Raw genomic sequence first — 19,329 nt, forward strand, 5'->3', positions numbered from 1 at the left:
AATGTCTTTGCAGGATATTCAGCAACATGGCAGGTACCTGGTTTGTCTTTGGTTTGAGAAGGGTTCCTTCTTCCTGCAGTGAAATTTGTACTGGTGTGACTACTTCTGCAGTAGTGTTCAGTCCCATATATGTATTGTGCTGAACTGGGGGATCTGTGACACATCTGTAAAGCGACAATGGGCAGCTACCAGTCTTTGCTTTCACAGCTAAATCTTCATATCCTCTTCATTAATCTGTCTTCTCAGCCCCTTTTCCTACACAGCTCTAAGAGCCAGACTGGGCAGAGAGAGAAGTTTTTCTGTATGATCTTGCTTGAGTCCATATGTCTCAGCTGACCCTGTATGTTAAAATGGTTTTTAATACTGTTTGCATTACAGACGAACTGCTAGTCTTGACCAGCGTTGCTGAAAGTCTTTGGGACCCATTCCAGAAATACTAGGGATACTTTTCATTCCCATCGTTGTTAAGCAGTAGAAAAGATTAGATGTAGAAGTCCTCATTCTTATTTGCTAGAATTTATGTTTGAGGTTCTCTGGTTAGCTTCTTAAAAACATAGGTGCTGCACATGTGCACACACACGTGCACGCGCACCACAGTGCTTGGCTGTGACCTCAGTGAAAGTCTGAGCAATGAAATAGAAGAGGGCTCATTCACCCCAGAGGCCACCAAGCAAGTCACAGGGTTTCAGGACGTGGTAGATCTGGTGTGTCTTAACAAGAGTTGACCAGCAAAAGAGTAGCTGGGGGGATGGTGGGGAGATTAGGTTTCTAAAGGGAGAGGAGGCTTTGTCACCTCTCCACAGGGACAGTTTAATTCTAATTTTTCCCTGCTGTCTGTAGCTGGGTCGCTCTATGTGCTTGTTTGATTAAGGGAAGACTCATTTGCCAAAGCCTATGCAGAACCTGTCAGCTTTGGCTTTAGAGCATGTGCTGAACTGGTACCTATGCCACCACCTCCTGGACACACAAGTTAAGGGAACAGATACAAAATGTGCTGGTATTTGTAGTTGATGCCGATTACTGGGTTTACATCTTGGTTCTGTTTGTGTTCACTGGAAGGGGAGGGTGGTATAACTACTTGCTACATATATAATTTTAAGAGAGTGTTGGGTTAGTCTAAAAGGCTGGCTGTTGTTTAAACCATTTAGTTACAACAATAAGGGAAGAAGAAATGTGCCCCTGGTTGTCTACTGTTTGCGTTGTATGCCTTTGAGAACAGTACTGTGTCATTGGGTTCTGAGACACTTTCCCTCAAAAAGGCATTTGGAGATGGAAAGTGCTGAATAAATGATATTAATGCTGGCATGTTTAAAAACTCCTGCATCACTCATGACTGTAAGCTGCAGTGCTCTCAAAGTAAGTTGGAATCTGCTGCTATAATGTTTTCTGTTGCTGGTTTAGCACTTATGGTTTGAAGTTAGGCATACAGCCCCAGCCGGTAGAGGCTGGACAATCCAGAGTCTGCTCTGCAGCTCAGACTGCAAATTCTACATGTGCACGATGAGAGGTGAGTGCATGCTCTGCTAAAACAGGATTCAGAAGTGTTACGTGGCTTCTTGGCTATGCCTGAGTCTAAATAGAGGATCGAGAGTAAGGATAGCACAAATGGAAGAGATTTGCTTATTGCAGGGCTCGTGGGGTTAAGAAGAGGGTTGCAGTTGGCAGAGTTGGTTGGTTTATGATTAATTCTGTGAGGGAGTTCCTTGATTTACAGTTAAAACCAGGATTAGAGGCAGTGCTATGGTTTCGAACAGCACGGACTGGAAAATTAGAAGTATTCCTGGATCTTTTATGGTCGTTGAAATGCAGGAAGGGGCTGAAACTAATGGAAAATGATGGCGTATAGTTAGTTCTGGGGCTTTCATGAATTCTGGGAGATAGGTGAGACTAGAGTCAGGGTTCAGACTAGAGCTGGGCTGATGTTCAGGTCCCAAGGGGCTGAAGAGACTGATGTATTACTGGAATGTATAAGGCCTTTGGTTGGAAACCTTGGAAGTCTTCTGGATATTTTAGAAGTGAAAACAGGTTACTTTATGTCAATGGCGGTGGTTATGTTTGGGAACAGAAGCTGAAAAGCTTAGTTTGGGACGGCAGGAGCCGAAAGACTTAGAAAATAACTGGGTCCTGAAAGACTCAGAGTTTGACCCTGACTAGAAGAGGATTTAATAACCCACCTCAGTGGGTGTAATAATCCACAGTGGTGGGCACTAGCAGTTTGGAACGATAAGTTTAGAGGACATACGGTCTTAGGGCTTGGGGTAGCTGGGACAAAAAAAAGTCACCGTACTTTGGATCTTGGGAGGCCCAAAGAGCTAGAAGGAATCTGGAGCCACCAAAAACAAATGGCTAGGCTTTCTGTTGCATACTTAGGTGTGATTAAGACCAGTGTAGTGATTGTGACATCTTCATAAGTTTAGCATTTACAGAAGTCTGGGCTAGCAAATCTGAGAACTGCAGTGCTTTGGAAATACACTTACCATAAAAAATGGACAGACTGTTATTGCTAGTCTACAGTGCTGTTGTTAGTCTACAGGGGAAAGGGAGGTATGCTGCCAGTAAGGAAAGTTTCATCAGAAATGTTGGACAAATAATGCCCTCCACCAGTTTTCACGTACATTGTAGAAGTGCACGAGTCGGCCGAGACACAAAACGGCAAGCTTGCCCAAGATCAAAAAGCAAGTGATGACTAAACAGCAGAGCTCAGTTTCCTGCTTTGTCCTTCTTAGCTTCTCTGCCAGACCTCAGTGGTGGTGTTCCACAGTGACAATATGGACTAGATATGGATTATGGGCTACTTCTAGAGGTTCAGCATATGAGAGATTTGGGGGTGGTGTTTCCCCCCGCTAGTGTGTGTACTGAAGCACGATGTCTAGATAAGAATAGCTGACAGCTTACCTCGTGTTTGAAGTATCCCCTGATACTGAACCTTTGAAGGAAATAAAGAATGCCAACAACAAAAACCTGCAAAAAAAGCAAAAATCTGGTGCTTCTCAGTCAGTCACCTGGAGACCTGGCACTGGCAGGGGTAACTGAGGCTTCTGCAATGACAGCAGAAGTAGGTGGCTGAGAGGCGTGTTCTGATAAAATCTAATTGCCCTATCGATTGGTTTCAGAGCCACCATCAGCTGTGGTAATGATTGAGATATTCTTATGTGTTTGATGCGTGCTAGCTGTATCTCGCTGCTCTGGGCTCACGGGGGACCTTAAGGTGTTACAGAGATCTCTTAATCATGGAGCAAACTTGTGTGTGTTGGGCCGGCTCCGCGGCGCTACGGATTTATTACAATTACCACTGAGGCACTCGGATTTCCTTAGATCCCAGGGGTCCTGGGTTTCAGGAGGAGCTGCTCTGTTTGTAATTCTGAAGGATTCTTAACTGGCTGAGGAGATCTGCCTCACCGATTTAGGATTTTACCCATCTGCACCCTCTCACACTGTTCTTCCTTCCTTCTCATCTGGGTTGACTGTTGACAGTATCATGTCCTCAGACATTTAAGAATAGTGAATGTCTGCTTTCTCTGCCTTTCTGATGGGGAGTGGAGGTGCTTGTGCTTGCAAAATAGAGCACACTGGTTTCTGTAGTCCCTGGATAAATGCCTGCACACCAAACAGTTGTGCAGATTTCAAGTGTGCCAAGTTTGTTGTTTCCCACATGGATTGAAAGTGCAGTAAATTCTTGTGGAGGATCAGAGAACGTAGTGTAAAGGAAGGGCACTTGCCTCTCTGCCATCTCTGTTGCTCTTCACTGATCAAAATGGTATCTAGCCCCTCTTTTGAAGTCTAGATTATGTCTACATTGGGCTTGTGTCAGCTGCTAGATTTAATCCTCTTCTACTTCTCTAGCCAGTGTTGGACCTTTTCTTCATTTTTAAGAATTTTTTTTTTTTTAAACCTGGGGCTAGCCAGTCCAGCTGCTGAGAGGTAAGGTTGGCTCTTGGTCAGAGAGATACTCCCTTGGCAGAGAGGAAAGGTGAGCTACTTCACCTAAGTGCTGACAGTCTGCAGGTCTGCCGTTGGGAGGAATGTTGACAGCCTACCTGGAAAAATAAGCTTTGGTGATGCCCAGAGCTCCCAGGCCAGTTTACCTAGGGAATGTAAATGGTCTGTCCTCTGTGAACCCTGTGAACCTGATTTTCTGCTGCATCCTCCTTTTCTGGTGATGTTCTGCAGTGGAAAGTGCTGGAGAAAGCTTTCCTTGGTGCTAATTAAATAGCAGTCATGATGGGGCTATAATATGCCAAATGGAGGAAGAAAGGAAAAGTATGTATAATAGGTCTGTATTTCCTTAGGAACATACAGAGGCAGCCTGCATGGGTGAGATTCAGTAAGAGGCTTAACAACATCTGCAAAGGTAGAGCAAGTATGCTTAAATGCCTCAGGGGGAGCGTGCATGTGGGAGGGGAGGGCAGGCAATGAGCCTAATGAGAATGTGAAAGTTGTTTCCAAATGGATCAGATAAAGGCAAGGCAGCAGAGAGGGTACAGCACTGGCACTACAGAGGGGCTTACCTTGCAAGCAAGCGGATGATGACACAAGGTGCTTTTAATCTTAATTGAGAGAGACACACACACACAAGGATGAGCAGAGCCAGGGCTGCTTGACAAAGGCACAGTAGCAAAGCTGATGGTTTGCACATCAAACACGGATTTAGAACCTCTTTAAGCAGCTAGCAGTGTGTCTGTAAACAAGTTCAATCCCCTCTATCCAGTTTGGCTAATGTAGTCTGCCAGGGCCTTCGTAGCATGGGGGAGGACGGAGGGGGCCTTGCAGGGCTCCATAGCTTGCAGAGGAGGCATGGGTGCTGTCTCTGTGTGTGTGTGTGTGTGTGTGTGCTTTGCACGCTGCTTTAGGATTTGAACAAGTGTTCTGCGATAGAGTCCTGGTCCCAAGGCTCTAAATAATTTCTCTCCTGGAAAAATCCTGTTAATTTCTCCTCTTTCTCTTCTCAAATACCCTCTGTTCTGCAGTGCCAGATTTCATGACTTTCCAGTTGCAGTAGGACTATTTGCATGGATAGAAGTGGAGGAATCAGGCTCACTGATGCTAGAGGAAGGTGGGTAGATCTTCCCTCTCTTCCTTCTGCCTCTCGTGATTAGAGTGGGTTGGTTTGATGTCTGAATATTGTCTGAGACAGGATGCTTAATGGAGACGTGGCAGAATATCAGGTCTCGCTCCAAACAGCAAGCAATTTGCTCTGGTTCTGCATACAATATTTGGGTCTGTGCATGGCTTAAAGACCTCTTCCCCAGTGATTAGAGACTCCTGTGGTGTGGGAAGAAGCAGAAGGCCAACTTTCCAATGGTGCAGAGTTCCTGGAGAGCTTGAGCTTTTTCTAAGGGTTGTTGGTCAATGGGATGAGATGACAGACCCTGAGAGTCTTGACCTCAGAGTAGTGATGTGCCCAGCATAGCTGCATGTTAAACTGCAACGATTCCTGTGGAAATCCCACGTGATAGCGAGAATGCGATATCTATGTCCCTTGAGGGGTCTCACTTTAGGAGCCCTGCTCCATTGGAGGGCGTGTATACTTGGTGCTGTTGCGGTCCTGGAAGAGCAGTGTTTGTCTACATGGCTCAAAAAGAACATGAGAGACCTCCTCTCTCTCTACAAGGTTATTTGTTCTTCTGTATTAACACTCCTGTCTCATCTTTCCACTTTATGCTCTGTTGACTAAGCAAGGGAGAAGGAAAAAAATTCAGGAGTGAACTGTAAACAGATTCACATTTAACAATTGGTCTTGGAATTTTTATTGACAAGGCAGTGCTTATGGCTCGTACATGTGGATCCACAGCTGATCAAACTAGTTGTCTCACTTTCTTTGCACTTATCCCTGAACTTCGTGTGCCTGCCATGGAGGGCTTCCCCATGACTTCATTTGACTTCGCACCAAGACCTAGATCTTTCATCTGCTAAGGAGGAGTTAGTATTGAGGGTTAAAAAGGATTGGGGTCTGGGATGTTGTAGCTAATGGTTAGAGACAGAATCACAGTGAATGGCTGTTTTCTGAGTGTGTGATAATGAGCTAGGATGCAGACATGTTTTCATTTAACAAAGCCAAACAACAAAAAAAGCAGAAGCCTTTATTGAACTGCTGCCTTAAATTGAGCAGAAAATCAGCACCAAATGGGCATCTAGGAGTTGTAAGCCTTGCCACCTTTGTTTACATATTTTACCATGAAGGACAGTTGGCTTCTTGGCTTGGATCTGGAGGACTGTCCTTTCTTTGTGCTCTATTTAAGTTCATTTTTATTTCTTCTGAAGCCTTGTGGGAGTGGGAGGTAACCAGCATCCTTCTGTAGTACAGAGGTCTTGGGAGGTGAGGGAAGAATGGGAAAGCCCGACATGGGAGCATTTCCTTTGCTGTGCCCTGCAGCTGCACTTGCTGTGTAGGTTAGGGCATAGGATTTTGCTGGTGTGAGTGTTCAGGCTTTGTTCTTGGCTTTGTTGCTGCAGGAGGAGAAGGAGCCAAGGCAGTTTAGTGCCCTGTTCTTGGACTTCAATAAACCTTGCACTTGGCAGGGATTTGAAGCCTGCTTCTGGCAGCACGGTTCTTGTAGGATGGCTCTGCAGACACCTTTGTGAAGGTCGGTGATGTGTTTCAAGGTGTATCTCCCTCACTTCTAGGAAAGGAGCGCCGCAGCTGGACAGGGCTCACCATGGCAGTGTAGGTAGCCTGGCCTCCGCTGTGCCTGGTGTGAACAGGGCAGGCTGGCCAGAGACAGGACAATGAGTGTGTCACTCTCTGGCAGTTGGATAAGCCACCAAATTCACGGCCAGTACATGCTGAAACAGAAATAAACATTACTCTTTCTTCCTTTCCTTGCAGCTCTAGGAAGAGCAAGATTATCCTGCTTCCAAAAATAACCTCTTCCCCGCCCCCTGCTTCCAGCTCCTTTCCCAGGTGCCTTACAGGCAGCTAGTAAAGAGCTGAAAACGGATCACTGTTGTGGTGACATCTTGCTGATGTTATATGTAGAAATCCAGTACAGATTGTAATGTAGCACCTGACTTGTCCACTCTTGCTTGCTGCTGGGTGGAAGGAAGCACAGGGGGCAAAGGCAGTGAGTCGCTGCTCCTGACCCTGCCACAGGTCAAGCTGATACTTCAGAGCCAGGGTTTTGACACTGTTCCTGCTCCAGTGCATATGTGTAACTCTGTGTCATCAGGTCTGAATGCTGCGGCTTTAGTCCTGCAAAGCCTAGCCTTCTGCTCTTGCTGCACAGCAGGGGTAACGCTCTCCCCCCACGAGCTCCTCATAACTGCGTGTCTGGAAAGCTTGTGCTGTGATTAGATGCTCAGGTGGCAGGGACTGAGCTGCTGCTCTGCTCCACATTTCTTTCAAGCAATCAGCAGGGCACTGCATGGCTCACAGCTTCGTGAGGACTCCGGTGAGAGTGAGGGAGAAGTCCTGCTGAAGGGAAAGGGGTGCAGTGCTGTGTGTGTGAGAGAGATGTGTTAGAGGAGACGCGTGAAAATGTTGACCCACTCTTTTGGATTAAGGCTTGAGAGAATCCTAGACAGAACCATGGAATGGTTTGGGTTGGAAGGGAACTTAAAGACTATCTAGTTCCAACCCCCTGCCGTGGGCAGGGACACCTTCCACCAGCCCTGGTGGCTCCCGGCCCCGTCCAGCCTGGCCTTGAGCCCTGCCAGGGATGGGGCACCCACAGCTGCTCTGGGCAGCCTCTGCCAGTGCCTCACCACTTTGAAGAATTTCTTCCTTATATCTAATCTAAATCTACCCTTTTTCAGTTTAAAGCCATTCCCCCTTGTCCTGTTGCTATGTGGCCTTGTAAAAAGACCCTCTCTAGCTTTCTTACCTGCCCCTTTAGGTACTGGAAGCTGCTATAAGGTCTCCCCAGAGCCTTCTCTTCTGCGTGCTGAACAACTCCAGTTCTCTCAGCCTGTCTTCACAGAGGTGCTCCAGCCCTCTGAGCATCTTTGTGGCCTCCTGTAGACTCTCTGTAACAGGTCCACATCTTTCTTATGTTGGGGGGCCCAGAGCTGGATGCAGTACTGCAGGTGGGGTGTCAAGAGAGCGGAGTAGAGGGGCAGAATCACCTCCCTTGACCTGCTGGCCATGCTTCGCTTGATGCTTTGGTTGGCTTTCTGGGCTGCAAGCACAGATTGCTGGGTCACGTTGAGTTTCTCATCAACCAGCACCCCCAAGTCTTTCTCCTTAGGGCTGCTCTCAATCTATTCTCTGCCCAGCCTGTATTTGTGCTTGGGATTGCCCTGACCCCCTTGCACTTGGCCTTGTAGAACTTCATGAGGCTCCCATGGGCCCATCCCTGAAGCTTGTCAAAGTCCCTCTGGATGGCATCCCTTCCCTGCAGTGTGTTGATCACACCACACAGCTTGGTGTCATCAGCGAACTTGCTGACGGTGTGCGCAGTCTCAGCAGGAAAACAGACCTGAGCACAATAAGCACAGTTCATTTAGAGCCCCAGGGTGGGCAAACCTGCCAGGGTAGCGTGTGCACATGGCTGCCTTTTCTTGAAGCCCTGCCAGCTCAGTCCCTGCCTTATAGCACTGCTCCAACCCGTGTACCCTTTGGCAAAACTGGCCTGCTCTGGGCTGATCTGGGAAAGAAGACAAAACCCATTACTGTAATTTGTGAAAGGTCATGTATTGGTTTGGGTTTTTTCCTCCTGCTGCCTCTGCATATGCAGGTAAGCCCACGTTTCCCCACAGGGGAACTACTTTCCCTCTGCTAAGCATGTCTGATTTTCTACGGTTATTAGCCTCTTCAGTGCAAATTGAGGAGATGGGTGGGGATTCTCAAGGGTTGAGTTGCATGTATATCACTGTGGGGAGCAGACTCATAAATTAAACTGAAATCTGTCCTGATGATGTCCTGTCCCCAGATGCAGGCTTGTGGTGTCAGACCTGGTCAGGGGACTCAGCAGTGCCACACGTTTTACGTCAGACTTGGGAGGAGCCCTCCTAGGATGGAGGGCTGGGGGTTGGAAAAATTATTAATGATTTGCTGTGAGCAGGAAGAGGGTCAACTGCCTATTTCATTAATTTTTCATCTCTGCACAGTCTTTTTGTTCCCCATTCCTTTTCTTTCCTTTGATCTTCTCCCCTTTCCTGCTCTTTTCCTTCCTGCTTATGTTTCTTTGGTTCTCAAACCCTTTTTTACCTTTTCCTTTTCCATTCTTAATCCCCATCTCACACATGCACCCTTCTTCCTTTCCATTTCTCTTCCTCTCATTAGTTCCCTTCTCCTCCTCCCTGTTCTTGCTTCCCCACCCTCCCTCCATCTCCAAGCTCCTCGGGAAGAAGACAATTTGAAGGCTTTCCGCTCTGCTCTCAGCTGAGAGGCTCCTTCCCTCAAGCCAATCAATGGCAGCCTTTCAGCCCCAGTGGGGCTTGGCAAACATTAGATCAATAAGTTATTAGCACCATTCTGTCAGCTGTAATGTGGAGATTGATCGGGGCCGGGGCTCCTGCACACTGCCTGGCACTTCCCCAGCCTGATAAAGATGACAGATTAAGGGAATAAGAAAAAGGAATTAAGGAGTCTGGCTGTCAAAGCTGTCACGGACTGGAGGAGCGCTGTTTTTTTCAGGGGCTGAATGAGTGCAATTGGACATTTAAATGGTGCTAAGGGTACAGCACCACCAGCAGCTCTGTTGGAAATCACTATCTTCAGCGTTCACTTTTCTAGAGAAATGCTGGAAGGCTTGGAGAAGATGCAGCTGGAGGAGGTGGAGTAGCTGACCTGGGTGTTGGAGGGAATACCAGGTTGCTGGCACAGACCACATGCAGAAGCACCTGGAAGCCCACAGGGAAACACGAGTGCTGTCCCTGCTGCGTTGCCTTGCCTGCCTTTTGGCATGGTTAGATGTCATCTGACATTCCCCCAGGACTGAGGGAGGTATCAGTGTCAGACAAGTGATGCCAGTTTTCATAGCTTTTTATCACAGATACATAAATTGAGGCCAAATGAACTTTGCCTGAGAGGTTTGTGGTCCCTCAAGAAAAACCTGAACCTTATTGGAACCATGCTTAAGTCATCTGATTTAACAAGTTTCCACCTTTTTCTGTCTTGCCCGTTAGAACATGCTCCTTCCTAGAGCTAAAAAGTGAGTCTCCAAAAGACCTGGACTTCCAGCCCACCCTCCCAGGCTAATTTTTTAGATTTTTTTTCTGGAAGGGAGTGAGGATTCACAAGTTTGCAATTGCGAAAAAGCCTCTCTGCAGCATACAAAATTAATCCAGATCTCTCTCTTAAGTGCAGTATATCCTCTCTCCATAAGTGTTTTTCATAGTATGAATATTTACCACCTTTTTATGGCTTGGTGCATGCTGTAAAAATGGATTTTGTAAGAATCTTGGAGACAAAGGGATGCTGGTGCACCTTCCCTAATAGATGGCCTTTTTACAGACAGACAGGAGGGTGGCTCCAGCATGACCTGTACCTCCTTCTGTTTCACTCCTTGGGAACTGAAATATTGCATGGTCCTTTTAGGTGCTTAGCTCCAGCTAGGCAAATTGAGCGGGCACAAGGAGGTGGGAAGTAGCAGGATACTGTTTGCATGGTAGGAGGAAAGGCAGATGGCCTAGTGGTTAGAGCTGGGAAAGAGGATGCAGGCTGCTTCTCATGCCTAGGAAACGATGGTTGATATGTTATACATTGGAAATCCTTCTTCTCAACTACTGTCTTGTTGTGCGCTCCTACAGCTTTGACATATGCTGTGGTTCGCTCTCATTTAGGAAGTGGTTAGTGGTGCTAGGTGTACCTTTGGGATGCTACTTTCTATGTAACGCACTTGGATCAGTGAGTGGTGGTCACTGACTCTTCCCTGTTGGGAGTCCTTCTCTGCTGTTGAGATTGAATGCATGCCAAAGTTCTCTCAAAGTGAACAGGAAAGAGAAAAACCTTTGATTACTCACTGTTGCATCCTCCTTGCTTTATAGTAAGAGACCATTAGTGTGTCCCATTCCTCCCTCCCCTTTGTGTCCCATTTTCCTTCCTGTTTCAAAGAGCCTCTTGTCACAGGGAACTTGAAGTGTGATGCTTGAGGAACATTTGCAGATACCTTGGTCTAGGCTAGTGACAGTCCTGAGCCAGGAGTGCCCAGTTTGCTCTGCTGTTGCATTATTAAGCCTGGTACAGCAGCTAAGCAAAAGGATGCTTCCTGCCCTGGAGAGCTTGCAGTCTAAATCTAAATGACAAGCAACAAATAGATACAGATGTGGAGACATAAAGGAATGATGAGATAAGCCAGTGCAATAGCTAAGGTTTGAAGCCTGCTGCCTGCCATGTCCTTAAAGCCATTAAGCTGACCTGCTGGGAGGAGGATGCTACCTTTATTTTGCAGCTGGTTCAACATCCCTTTTGCAGAGATCCAGTGGTATTTTCCCCCTTCCTTGCTAGACCTAACCCTCCCCCATGAGCTGGCATGTACTTGTATTGTTCTAGGATCCCAAGTCCCAGAAGCCCACGGCTCCCCTTCCCCCAGCTTCCCCAATAATTTTTTTTCCGTTCTCGTTGCCCTCAGTTAAATTATGGCCTGTTATTCCCATGACCTTGTGCTTCACTCTCCCTTTGTTGCATTGATTCCTGCTGGCCAGGGATGGGGCCGATGTGCAGCCAGATTCCACGCTACTGTGCTCAGCCTCCTGCGTGGCCCCTTGTACGCCAGCCTTTGTTGAGAGCAACTCTGGGCCTGCTGAGACTCGGCAAGCTGGTGCAGCTTCTTACAAAGGCACAAGCCCATCACTGGGCAAGTGAGTCTCCAGGGTCCCTGCAAACCTGTCACATTCGGCACAGGAGCAGACTGAGCAGCAGGGCTGGAGCATCAGCGCTGTTTGAGCAGAGCAGCTCCTCTGGTGATCGCCTGATTGTACCAAAGGAAAGGGGAGACCTGAATAAACTGAGATGCTGCCAAGACATTTCAGACTGGTCAGTGGGAATTGTCATCTCCAGGGTTTAAGTTTGATGGGGGAGTTAAGAGCAAGGGAGGATGTTTTCCTCCTCTTAAAATATGTGAAGACAGGTGAAAAAAGGACTTTCTTCTCATTAGGTGTTGGCTATCTGAGCCTGGGTGATTTCCCATGTAAGTTGGCGCAGCCCTCTGTTTACTCAGGACTTCAGGGTCCAAGAAGCTTTCAGAGCAAACCCAGTGATATGGACAGGGCTCATGAGATAGGTCTCGATCTCTTGCCATTGTACTGCAGCATAGCACAGTGCAGAAGAACTTGGTGCGGTCTCTTGGCCATAATTGGCACTTTCTCTGTAGTCCACCCATTTAACACTGGGAGGGCAAACATTTTGTGACCACCTCACATCCGTTCATTTTCCTTCTCCTGGTGAAACCCTGTGCTCTGTCACTGGGACACAGGCTCAGTTCTCATCCTGCTGTTGCTGCAACGTGTGTCCTTGGTGCAGCTTCTCTGCTGCAGATTCCCTTGTAAAGAGTGGAGATAAAGTCCCTCCATTTTTGGGTAAACCTAGTTAGGCTTTCTAATCTTCCCAGCTGACTTAGGCTCCCATGTCCTCTCTTCAAAGCTGATAATGAGGTTTGGAATTTTTAGATGTGTTGGTGAACACGACTGTTAAGTTACCCAGCTCTGATGAGTGCTGGGAGGCTGAGGATTGGTGGCAGTGCAGGAGTACAAAGCACTGTTACTTCCAGGTGACGTTTCCACCCGTGACCTCTGATCAGTGTGTCTCAAGTCTAGAGAGGGCTGTGATTAGGGAAAGGCCGCATTTCCTGGCTTCTACACAAGCTCGTTTCATGGTGCCATACCCACATCCTTTCTCTTTATGGTTGCAAAGCCACTGGGTGATACTTCTGTATGGGGAGAGAAGAACTGTCCTCCTCCAGCTGACCTGTCTCTATTCATGTTTCACTGTAGTAACGCAGCAGGGGAGTGCTGGAGTTTCTCTTCCCATGAAAGAGGGGGGAAAAATCCACTTCACTTTGTAGATCTTTGGGGAAAAGATTTGACTGTTTCCAAAAACCTTTCAGGATCACCTTCTCTACTGCCTTGTCAGGCTGGCAGGAGCCTTGAACGTAACGTGGGATCTGGGGATCTGCATGGGAGACCTTGGCGGGGAGGCTCGTGTGGTCAGGGCTGTGTTGCACTGGTGGCAGTCAGTGATCAGTATGCTTGGGGCTTCCTCTAGCACTCTGTACTTCAGTTATTGCCTGGGCTAGCTTCATAACGTTATTGTTCTACTGATAATGTCTTTCATTTTCAGCTTTAATACTAAAAACTGCTCTGATTTGGCTTCCTTTCAACTGAAATGCTTTATAGAAGGCAGGAGAGATGAGGCAAAACCAGGGATTTGGGGAACAAAGAAAAAAAAAAAAAGGGCAGGAAAAAAACCAGCCCCCCTACAACCGTCCCTCCCACCCTCTAAGGTGGAGTGTTGCCTTTTGCAGGTGCATGGGCTGAGCAAACAATTCAGGTCGCTTTGGCTTTCTGGTGGATGAGTAGCAACGTACTCTAAATGCACAACCTGTCTTTGAGAGGGTGGCAAGACATCCAGAAGCTACACTGCCAACTCATTTGCAAAACATATTTGCTTTTGCTGCTGCTGTTGCTGCAAAGTCAGAGGGAGATGGACTGTGGATGCTCCTATCCCAGTGCCTTCAACCACTGTCCTAGTACTTTGTGAGTGCCAAGAGTGGTTGGGTGAATGGCATGGGGGCATAAAGGGATGAATTTAGAATATAGGGTCCCGTAAAAGGGCATGGGTTTAGCAGGTGTAAGTGGTATGCTAAAGCTGTGCGTATGATTTAAGATGTAAAGAGGAAAGCATTGGTGCTGTAATATAAATACGTCGCTGTTTAGGTAGTACCCCAGAATCTGTGAGTTAATGAAAATGTGACCAGGCTCTTCCCTCCTTTGCAGTTAAGAAAGCTAAGAGGGGGGTATGGCTTCTTTTAACACAGGGCTGGAATTTGAAAGATTGATATTCAGTCTTGTGCTCTCCTACTGACTCGGTAAATTTGGGATGAATTGTTAGATCTTTGTGCCTTCATAACTGGCTACTGATGATAATTACTCCCTTTTCCTTATCTACTCCATATCTTGCTGATTTAGTCCCCACATTTCTGGGGGCAGAGGCAGTCTCTGACACATTCCAGGATTTTGCCTTAAACGAAGAGGGGAGGGGGAGGGGGGGGGGAAGAGGAAAATTTTCATTCTGTGATCTGACTGACTGCCATAAAAACTGCTGGGGGGCAACCTGAATATAAACTTGGTGTGTGGGATTTGGTGCTTTGGTGCAATGTGAACCTGAGATGCTGGAAGGAAAATTCTGCAGATCACCCGAGAGATTAATACACTAATGTGGGATCTCTCTGGAGGGCCAAGTTCAAATCTCAAGTGCAAGACATCTGGGACCTTTTGCTGTGGCATGCTGGTGATGGCAGGCTGTCCCAGCTGACTGTTCATGTAGCTGCCAGCTCACTTGTGTGTGTGCCAAGAAGTGGGTGTTTTGGAGACTGGTGGGGCATGGGTCTGATGGAGTTGGTGCCGCTTCAGAGTTACTGTGCGATCTTGGTCTTCCCCTGCACAAGTGCAGGCAGGTGGGAGTGAGATGGGACTTGCAACCTGTCCTGCTGACGCATGTGGGAGTAGCAGGGCATGGCGCTAGTCAGAGCGAATGTCTGCTGGCAGATGGGTGCACAGGGGTGGGAGTGGAACAGCAAGAGAGAAGGAGTGATGGCAGAGTTGTGAAATCAAGGCATTTTCACTGCTCATATTCTAACTGCTGTCACATGTAACTGGTGCTTCTGTCACCAGTTCTTCCATGGAGTCTCTTCTGCCTCAAGTACATAAGAACAAGCCCTGTTGGGTTTTGCTGCCTCCTGCCCAGGCTGGGAGGGGCGAGCAGAGCAACGGGACTTTTGTTGTTTCAAAGCCACAAATCCCAGATGAGAACACTTCTGAGGAGGATATATGATCTTGGCCTCCACCGCTGAGGGTCTGCAGCATCAGACTAACATTTCCAGGAAAATCAACATGAAGAATGAAGCGTTCCGTGGGGAGGGAGCTTGTGACTCTGTTTGTGCTGTGTGGCCAGGTACTTCCTAGCTTTGATGCTGGCTTGGCAAGCTGATACGTCTGTGGCTTTGGAGAAGTTATTTAAAGGGTAAACTGAGGCAGGAGGATTGATAGCATTCAAATTGTATTGAGAGGCTGACTCAACAACTGGGATGTGAAGCACCGAGAAAACTGAAGTGCTGTCACTGGCTGACAGTCCTTTCCCATCTGCTTTCCAGTTGCCACTGTTTTGTTGTATTTACTTTGCTCTTGGTTATGGATGATTGCAAGCCTCTGCAGTTGTCTCCGAGTACCAGTTTTGTTAACAGGCTGGGTGACAGGGTCATGGCAAGATAAGATTGGAGGCAGCTTGTGCTCTTTAAAACCTTGAAATGCCACTTGTAACTTTGCAGAGTTCCAGAATTGCTCTTTGGATAAAGGCATTGCCTGGCAGGCTGTGCCCTCGGCGCGTTCACTGTCTGCTCTCGGTGCTGCTCAGCCTGTGAGCAGCCACAGATCTGTGCCCTGGATCTCTTGATAAATACAATGGCAAGGCAGGAACCTGGGCTTGCTTAGCTGAATTCAAAGTAATGTGGAGTGATTCTGAGTATGAGGGACATACTGAGTTGCTTGGCTTAATATGTCCCCCGGAACATAAATAATTTTGTTGTTCTTATAAATAGGACCAAGGGAGTTTGTAACCTTTCTTAACCAATACACTTTGGGCAAATTGCAGAAGCTTCGTGTGCATGTTGACTCACAGGCAGATGCAACATACAGTCACTCAAATATGGTGCTTATTTGTGAAAGTAATTTTTTTCTTTTAAGATGCTGCATCTTTAACAAGCCCTTGATAGATGAGAATTTGATGCTTGCAGTGACAAACAGTCTCTTCCTTCCTGCCCATATGCAACATCATGCTTTCAGTTTCCCTAGCATTATTATAGGAGGATATTGATTTTAAATCTGTTCAGGGATGCTGTAATTGTATATTAGATATTTTGTGTTGGTTTGTAGGGCTGCAGTAATGCAAAAGGCTTGAGTGTTTCCGTACAATCTAGAGGGGGAAGATTGCTAAGGACCTTGAGGTTTTGAAGGAGGAGGGGGGAAAGAGGGGGGGAGAGAGCTTGAGAGAGAGAGAGAGAGAGAGATACTGTGGTAGGAAGATTCGGAGATCTGTTGTGCTTTTTTTGTGTGTTGTTTTTTTCCTCCCCTTTCTCTCCCCCAGTTGCTTTGCATCAGGGCATGAAAGGAGTGGAAACACCAGGGGGACAAAAGGCAACAGAACAAATGATGAAACTCAGTAAGGAAATCAACTGGATTCAGAATTTACAGCTTTAAAATGTTGCATTGATCAGTGTATGAATAGTCATTATGTGCTTTTGGACTGCGTGATTAGGAAAGCAGATCAAGGCTCTCAAGATGATGATTTTTCTTACTTTCATTTTTTTTCCCCTTTGCTTGTAATGTGTGTGTGTGCGTGTGTGCCTATGTGAGAGAGAAGCAAAATGCCAAAGTCTCTCTGGTTGCTTCTGCAAAGAGGAAGGTACAACCTTATCTGATGCTCAGATTTCTCATCTCTCTTCTAGATGAAATTTTAGGCAAGAGAAGAGTATGTTCTCCCAACAGCAGCAGTGAGTGTCCTTTAGAAAGCAAGAAAGCCAGAAGTGAGTCCCCAAAGGGTAAGTGCTGCTTCTCCCTCCCCCATCCCCTTCCCCTTTCTTTTCCTTTCTTAAGAGTGGAACTTAATTGAAATTAAGGAGGGAGGGAAGGGAGGGTTGCAGGAGGCTGTGGTATGGGAGCTGTAAGTATCCGGCGCTAAGGGTGCATGAAGGAGGCTACCAGTGCACTGTGCTTTCTTTATCTAATCGGAGGGAAGCTTGCAGTGTGGGAAAGGAATTGCCTCTTAATTAGAATAATTGCTTTGTGATGGAAAAAGTAAGCTGCAGCTTTTGGGGTGGATTTTAGGGGTGTTTCTACTTTTCAGGCAGAATGTCTTGATTACATGTTTAATGTGAAAGATACACACAGGCTTATCATGCTGACATCTGTTCCTTTAAAGGGAAAAAAAGAAGCCTAGCAGGGAGAATAGGGCTGCCTAGTTCTTTCTTAGGCATTTATGGCACTGTTCCTATAGAGATGGAATCTGCAGAAGGTTTCTCTTTAGGGATTTATTTTTATTTTTTTTTTAAGATCTCCTGATTTGTCTTACGGTTCTTTCCTATAAACATGATTTTTAAACTTTCTTTACGACTGGCAAAGTGGAATGGGTAATGGAGCCTGCAGTTAATGAGTTTGTCTCAAGGTTGCGTAAATGAGGTTTTGCAGGCCGTTCACTTAAGTCTTTGTTGTTAAGTTCAAACTAATTAGCTGTCAGTAATACCCATCTTGATCACTCTGCCTAACCTGCACTCTTTGGCCACTAAAAAAAATACAAAAGCAGACCAGCTGTCTGAAGCTAGATCCTGTTTCATGGGTTTGGAGTCCAGTAGCTGAGACTCTTCAAGGGATATGTTCTCAATAACCAATCCGGGGAATCTCAAAGAGGACTTTTTGCAGCAGTTTGTCCTGAAGCCTTCTTAAACTACATACCTTATATTATGCTATACAAAGAAACATTGTAAGGACTTCTACTGCATCCTGATTTCACATAGTGTTCCTGTATATTGTCTCCTCTTGACTCCTTGTCCCTAAATTATGATCTGAACGGCAGCATACTCTGAGAGGACGCTGAATGCTAAGTGTCGTTCATTATAATATTGCTAATGCTACCTAAGAACATGCTAAATCTTTTCTTTCACATAACCTTCTTCTGCCTGTTAACTCTTCAATACAAGTAGAAGTGCCTTAGCTTTTCACTGGGCTTTTCTGAAAGGTGTAGAGAGGAACCCTATACGCTGTTGCTCTTTAAAAAAAATCAAGGAAAACAGGTAATCTGCCCTATTCCTGTTATCCTTGAAATGTTTCTAGTAGATGTGCAGGTAAGTTCAAGCAGGATGCTTCTGTAGATTTGGAAATGCATTTGATACATAGGGACATCAGACTCCTGTGACACACTTGATACACCTGATGTCATCTTTGCTGTTCCTGCTGAGTCTGTATCCTTTGTAATTCCAAGACAGTGCATGCTTAGGAGCTGAATCCTGGTAACAGCAACCTATGTGGTCCAGGTGAGAATGGGCTGAACTTTAATCAAGCCATCTGAAACCAGATGGCTGCAATTGGATTCACCCTAATAAAGTGGCTGAACTGGCACAAATGAATGTTTTTGCCATGGGAGCAGCGGGGTCAGACGATCCTGTTCTATTTCTTTCCTCTGGCCTTCCCACCATTTTTGGTTTACTTGAGAGAGCTGAGTGCAGCGTGAGGCAGACAAGCAGCCCTAGGCTTTGCAGTATGCGCTCAGGATCTAAATTGTGCTCCTTACCTCTGAATGACTCAGGACTTCCCCAACTCATTAAGAGAGGGGTTCCGAGGAAGCCCAGAATAAAAGCAAACTTTCATTTTCTACTCCCACTTTCTTCTCAGAAAGCCTTTCCTGCCCTTTAAAAGAGTGTGAGACAGAATGGAAATTCTGAGCGGGGCCTTTCACTAATCTCCCACATGACCTGTTTTTTATTATATTGGAGCACTGGGGAACCCCTGTTCTCTCCAGCACTGTGGCAGGCGTTTTAAGCCTAGGCTGTGCTGATGCAAAGATACCGTCAGGATAGTGAGGGGCAAAGACTTCAGTGCTTCTGGGGCCGTTATCTGCCCACCTCCTGCTATGAGAAGGGGGCCAAAGGAGAGGCTGTAGCCAGTGTTTGTGTCTTAAGCCCCAAAGAGTGAGAGCATCTTGCAGCTGATAACTCCAGGAGACTCCCTCTCCTGCTGGCAGTCAGGCAGTGTTCCTGTGGCACGGGTGCCCTTGGGGGCCGGGAGGGAAATGATCCCTGTGTCCCAAGCTCTGCACTAGGGAGCTGGTTGGAAATGGAAGGATCCAGTATTGTGACGTGCTGTTTTCAAACAGGATGGACCCTAGCGGCTAGCTACCTGGAATTGGAAACTGTTGCTGTCAAGTAGTGCGGGATTGTGCTAGAGCCCCAAGCTTGGAAGGGACCCGGGTGCTGTGAGTGTTGTTTGTGATTTAGGAGTGGGAAGGGAAGCGAGGACTGATTGGAGTTTTGTAGCCTGTGCAGCCCCACGTCGTCCGCTGGTAGGAGCCAGGTCTGCAGCATCTCCCTGGGATGCACCCCTTCCTTTTGGTCCAGCCTGGTCGTGTGCCTTGGGTGGGTGGGTGCTGGTCCTCTGCCTTTTTCGCGCTCTGGGGGTGTGTGCAGC

At 46.9% G+C, this 19,329-nt stretch overlaps 1 protein-coding gene across 1 annotated transcript in view; it reads left to right on the forward strand.

Moving 5' to 3' along the window:
• Nucleotides 1–19,329, forward strand: part of SAMD11 (sterile alpha motif domain containing 11) — a 158,582-nt gene that overhangs the window by 100,219 nt on the left and 39,034 nt on the right. The window contains 1 exon segment of the mRNA XM_056333045.1: nt 16,599–16,691. Within this exon segment, the coding sequence (XP_056189020.1) occupies nt 16,599–16,691 (93 nt within the window).

This window comes from Falco biarmicus, chromosome 3 (assembly GCF_023638135.1).
Source record: "Falco biarmicus isolate bFalBia1 chromosome 3, bFalBia1.pri, whole genome shotgun sequence".
Lineage (NCBI taxonomy): Eukaryota > Metazoa > Chordata > Aves > Falconiformes > Falconidae > Falco > Falco biarmicus.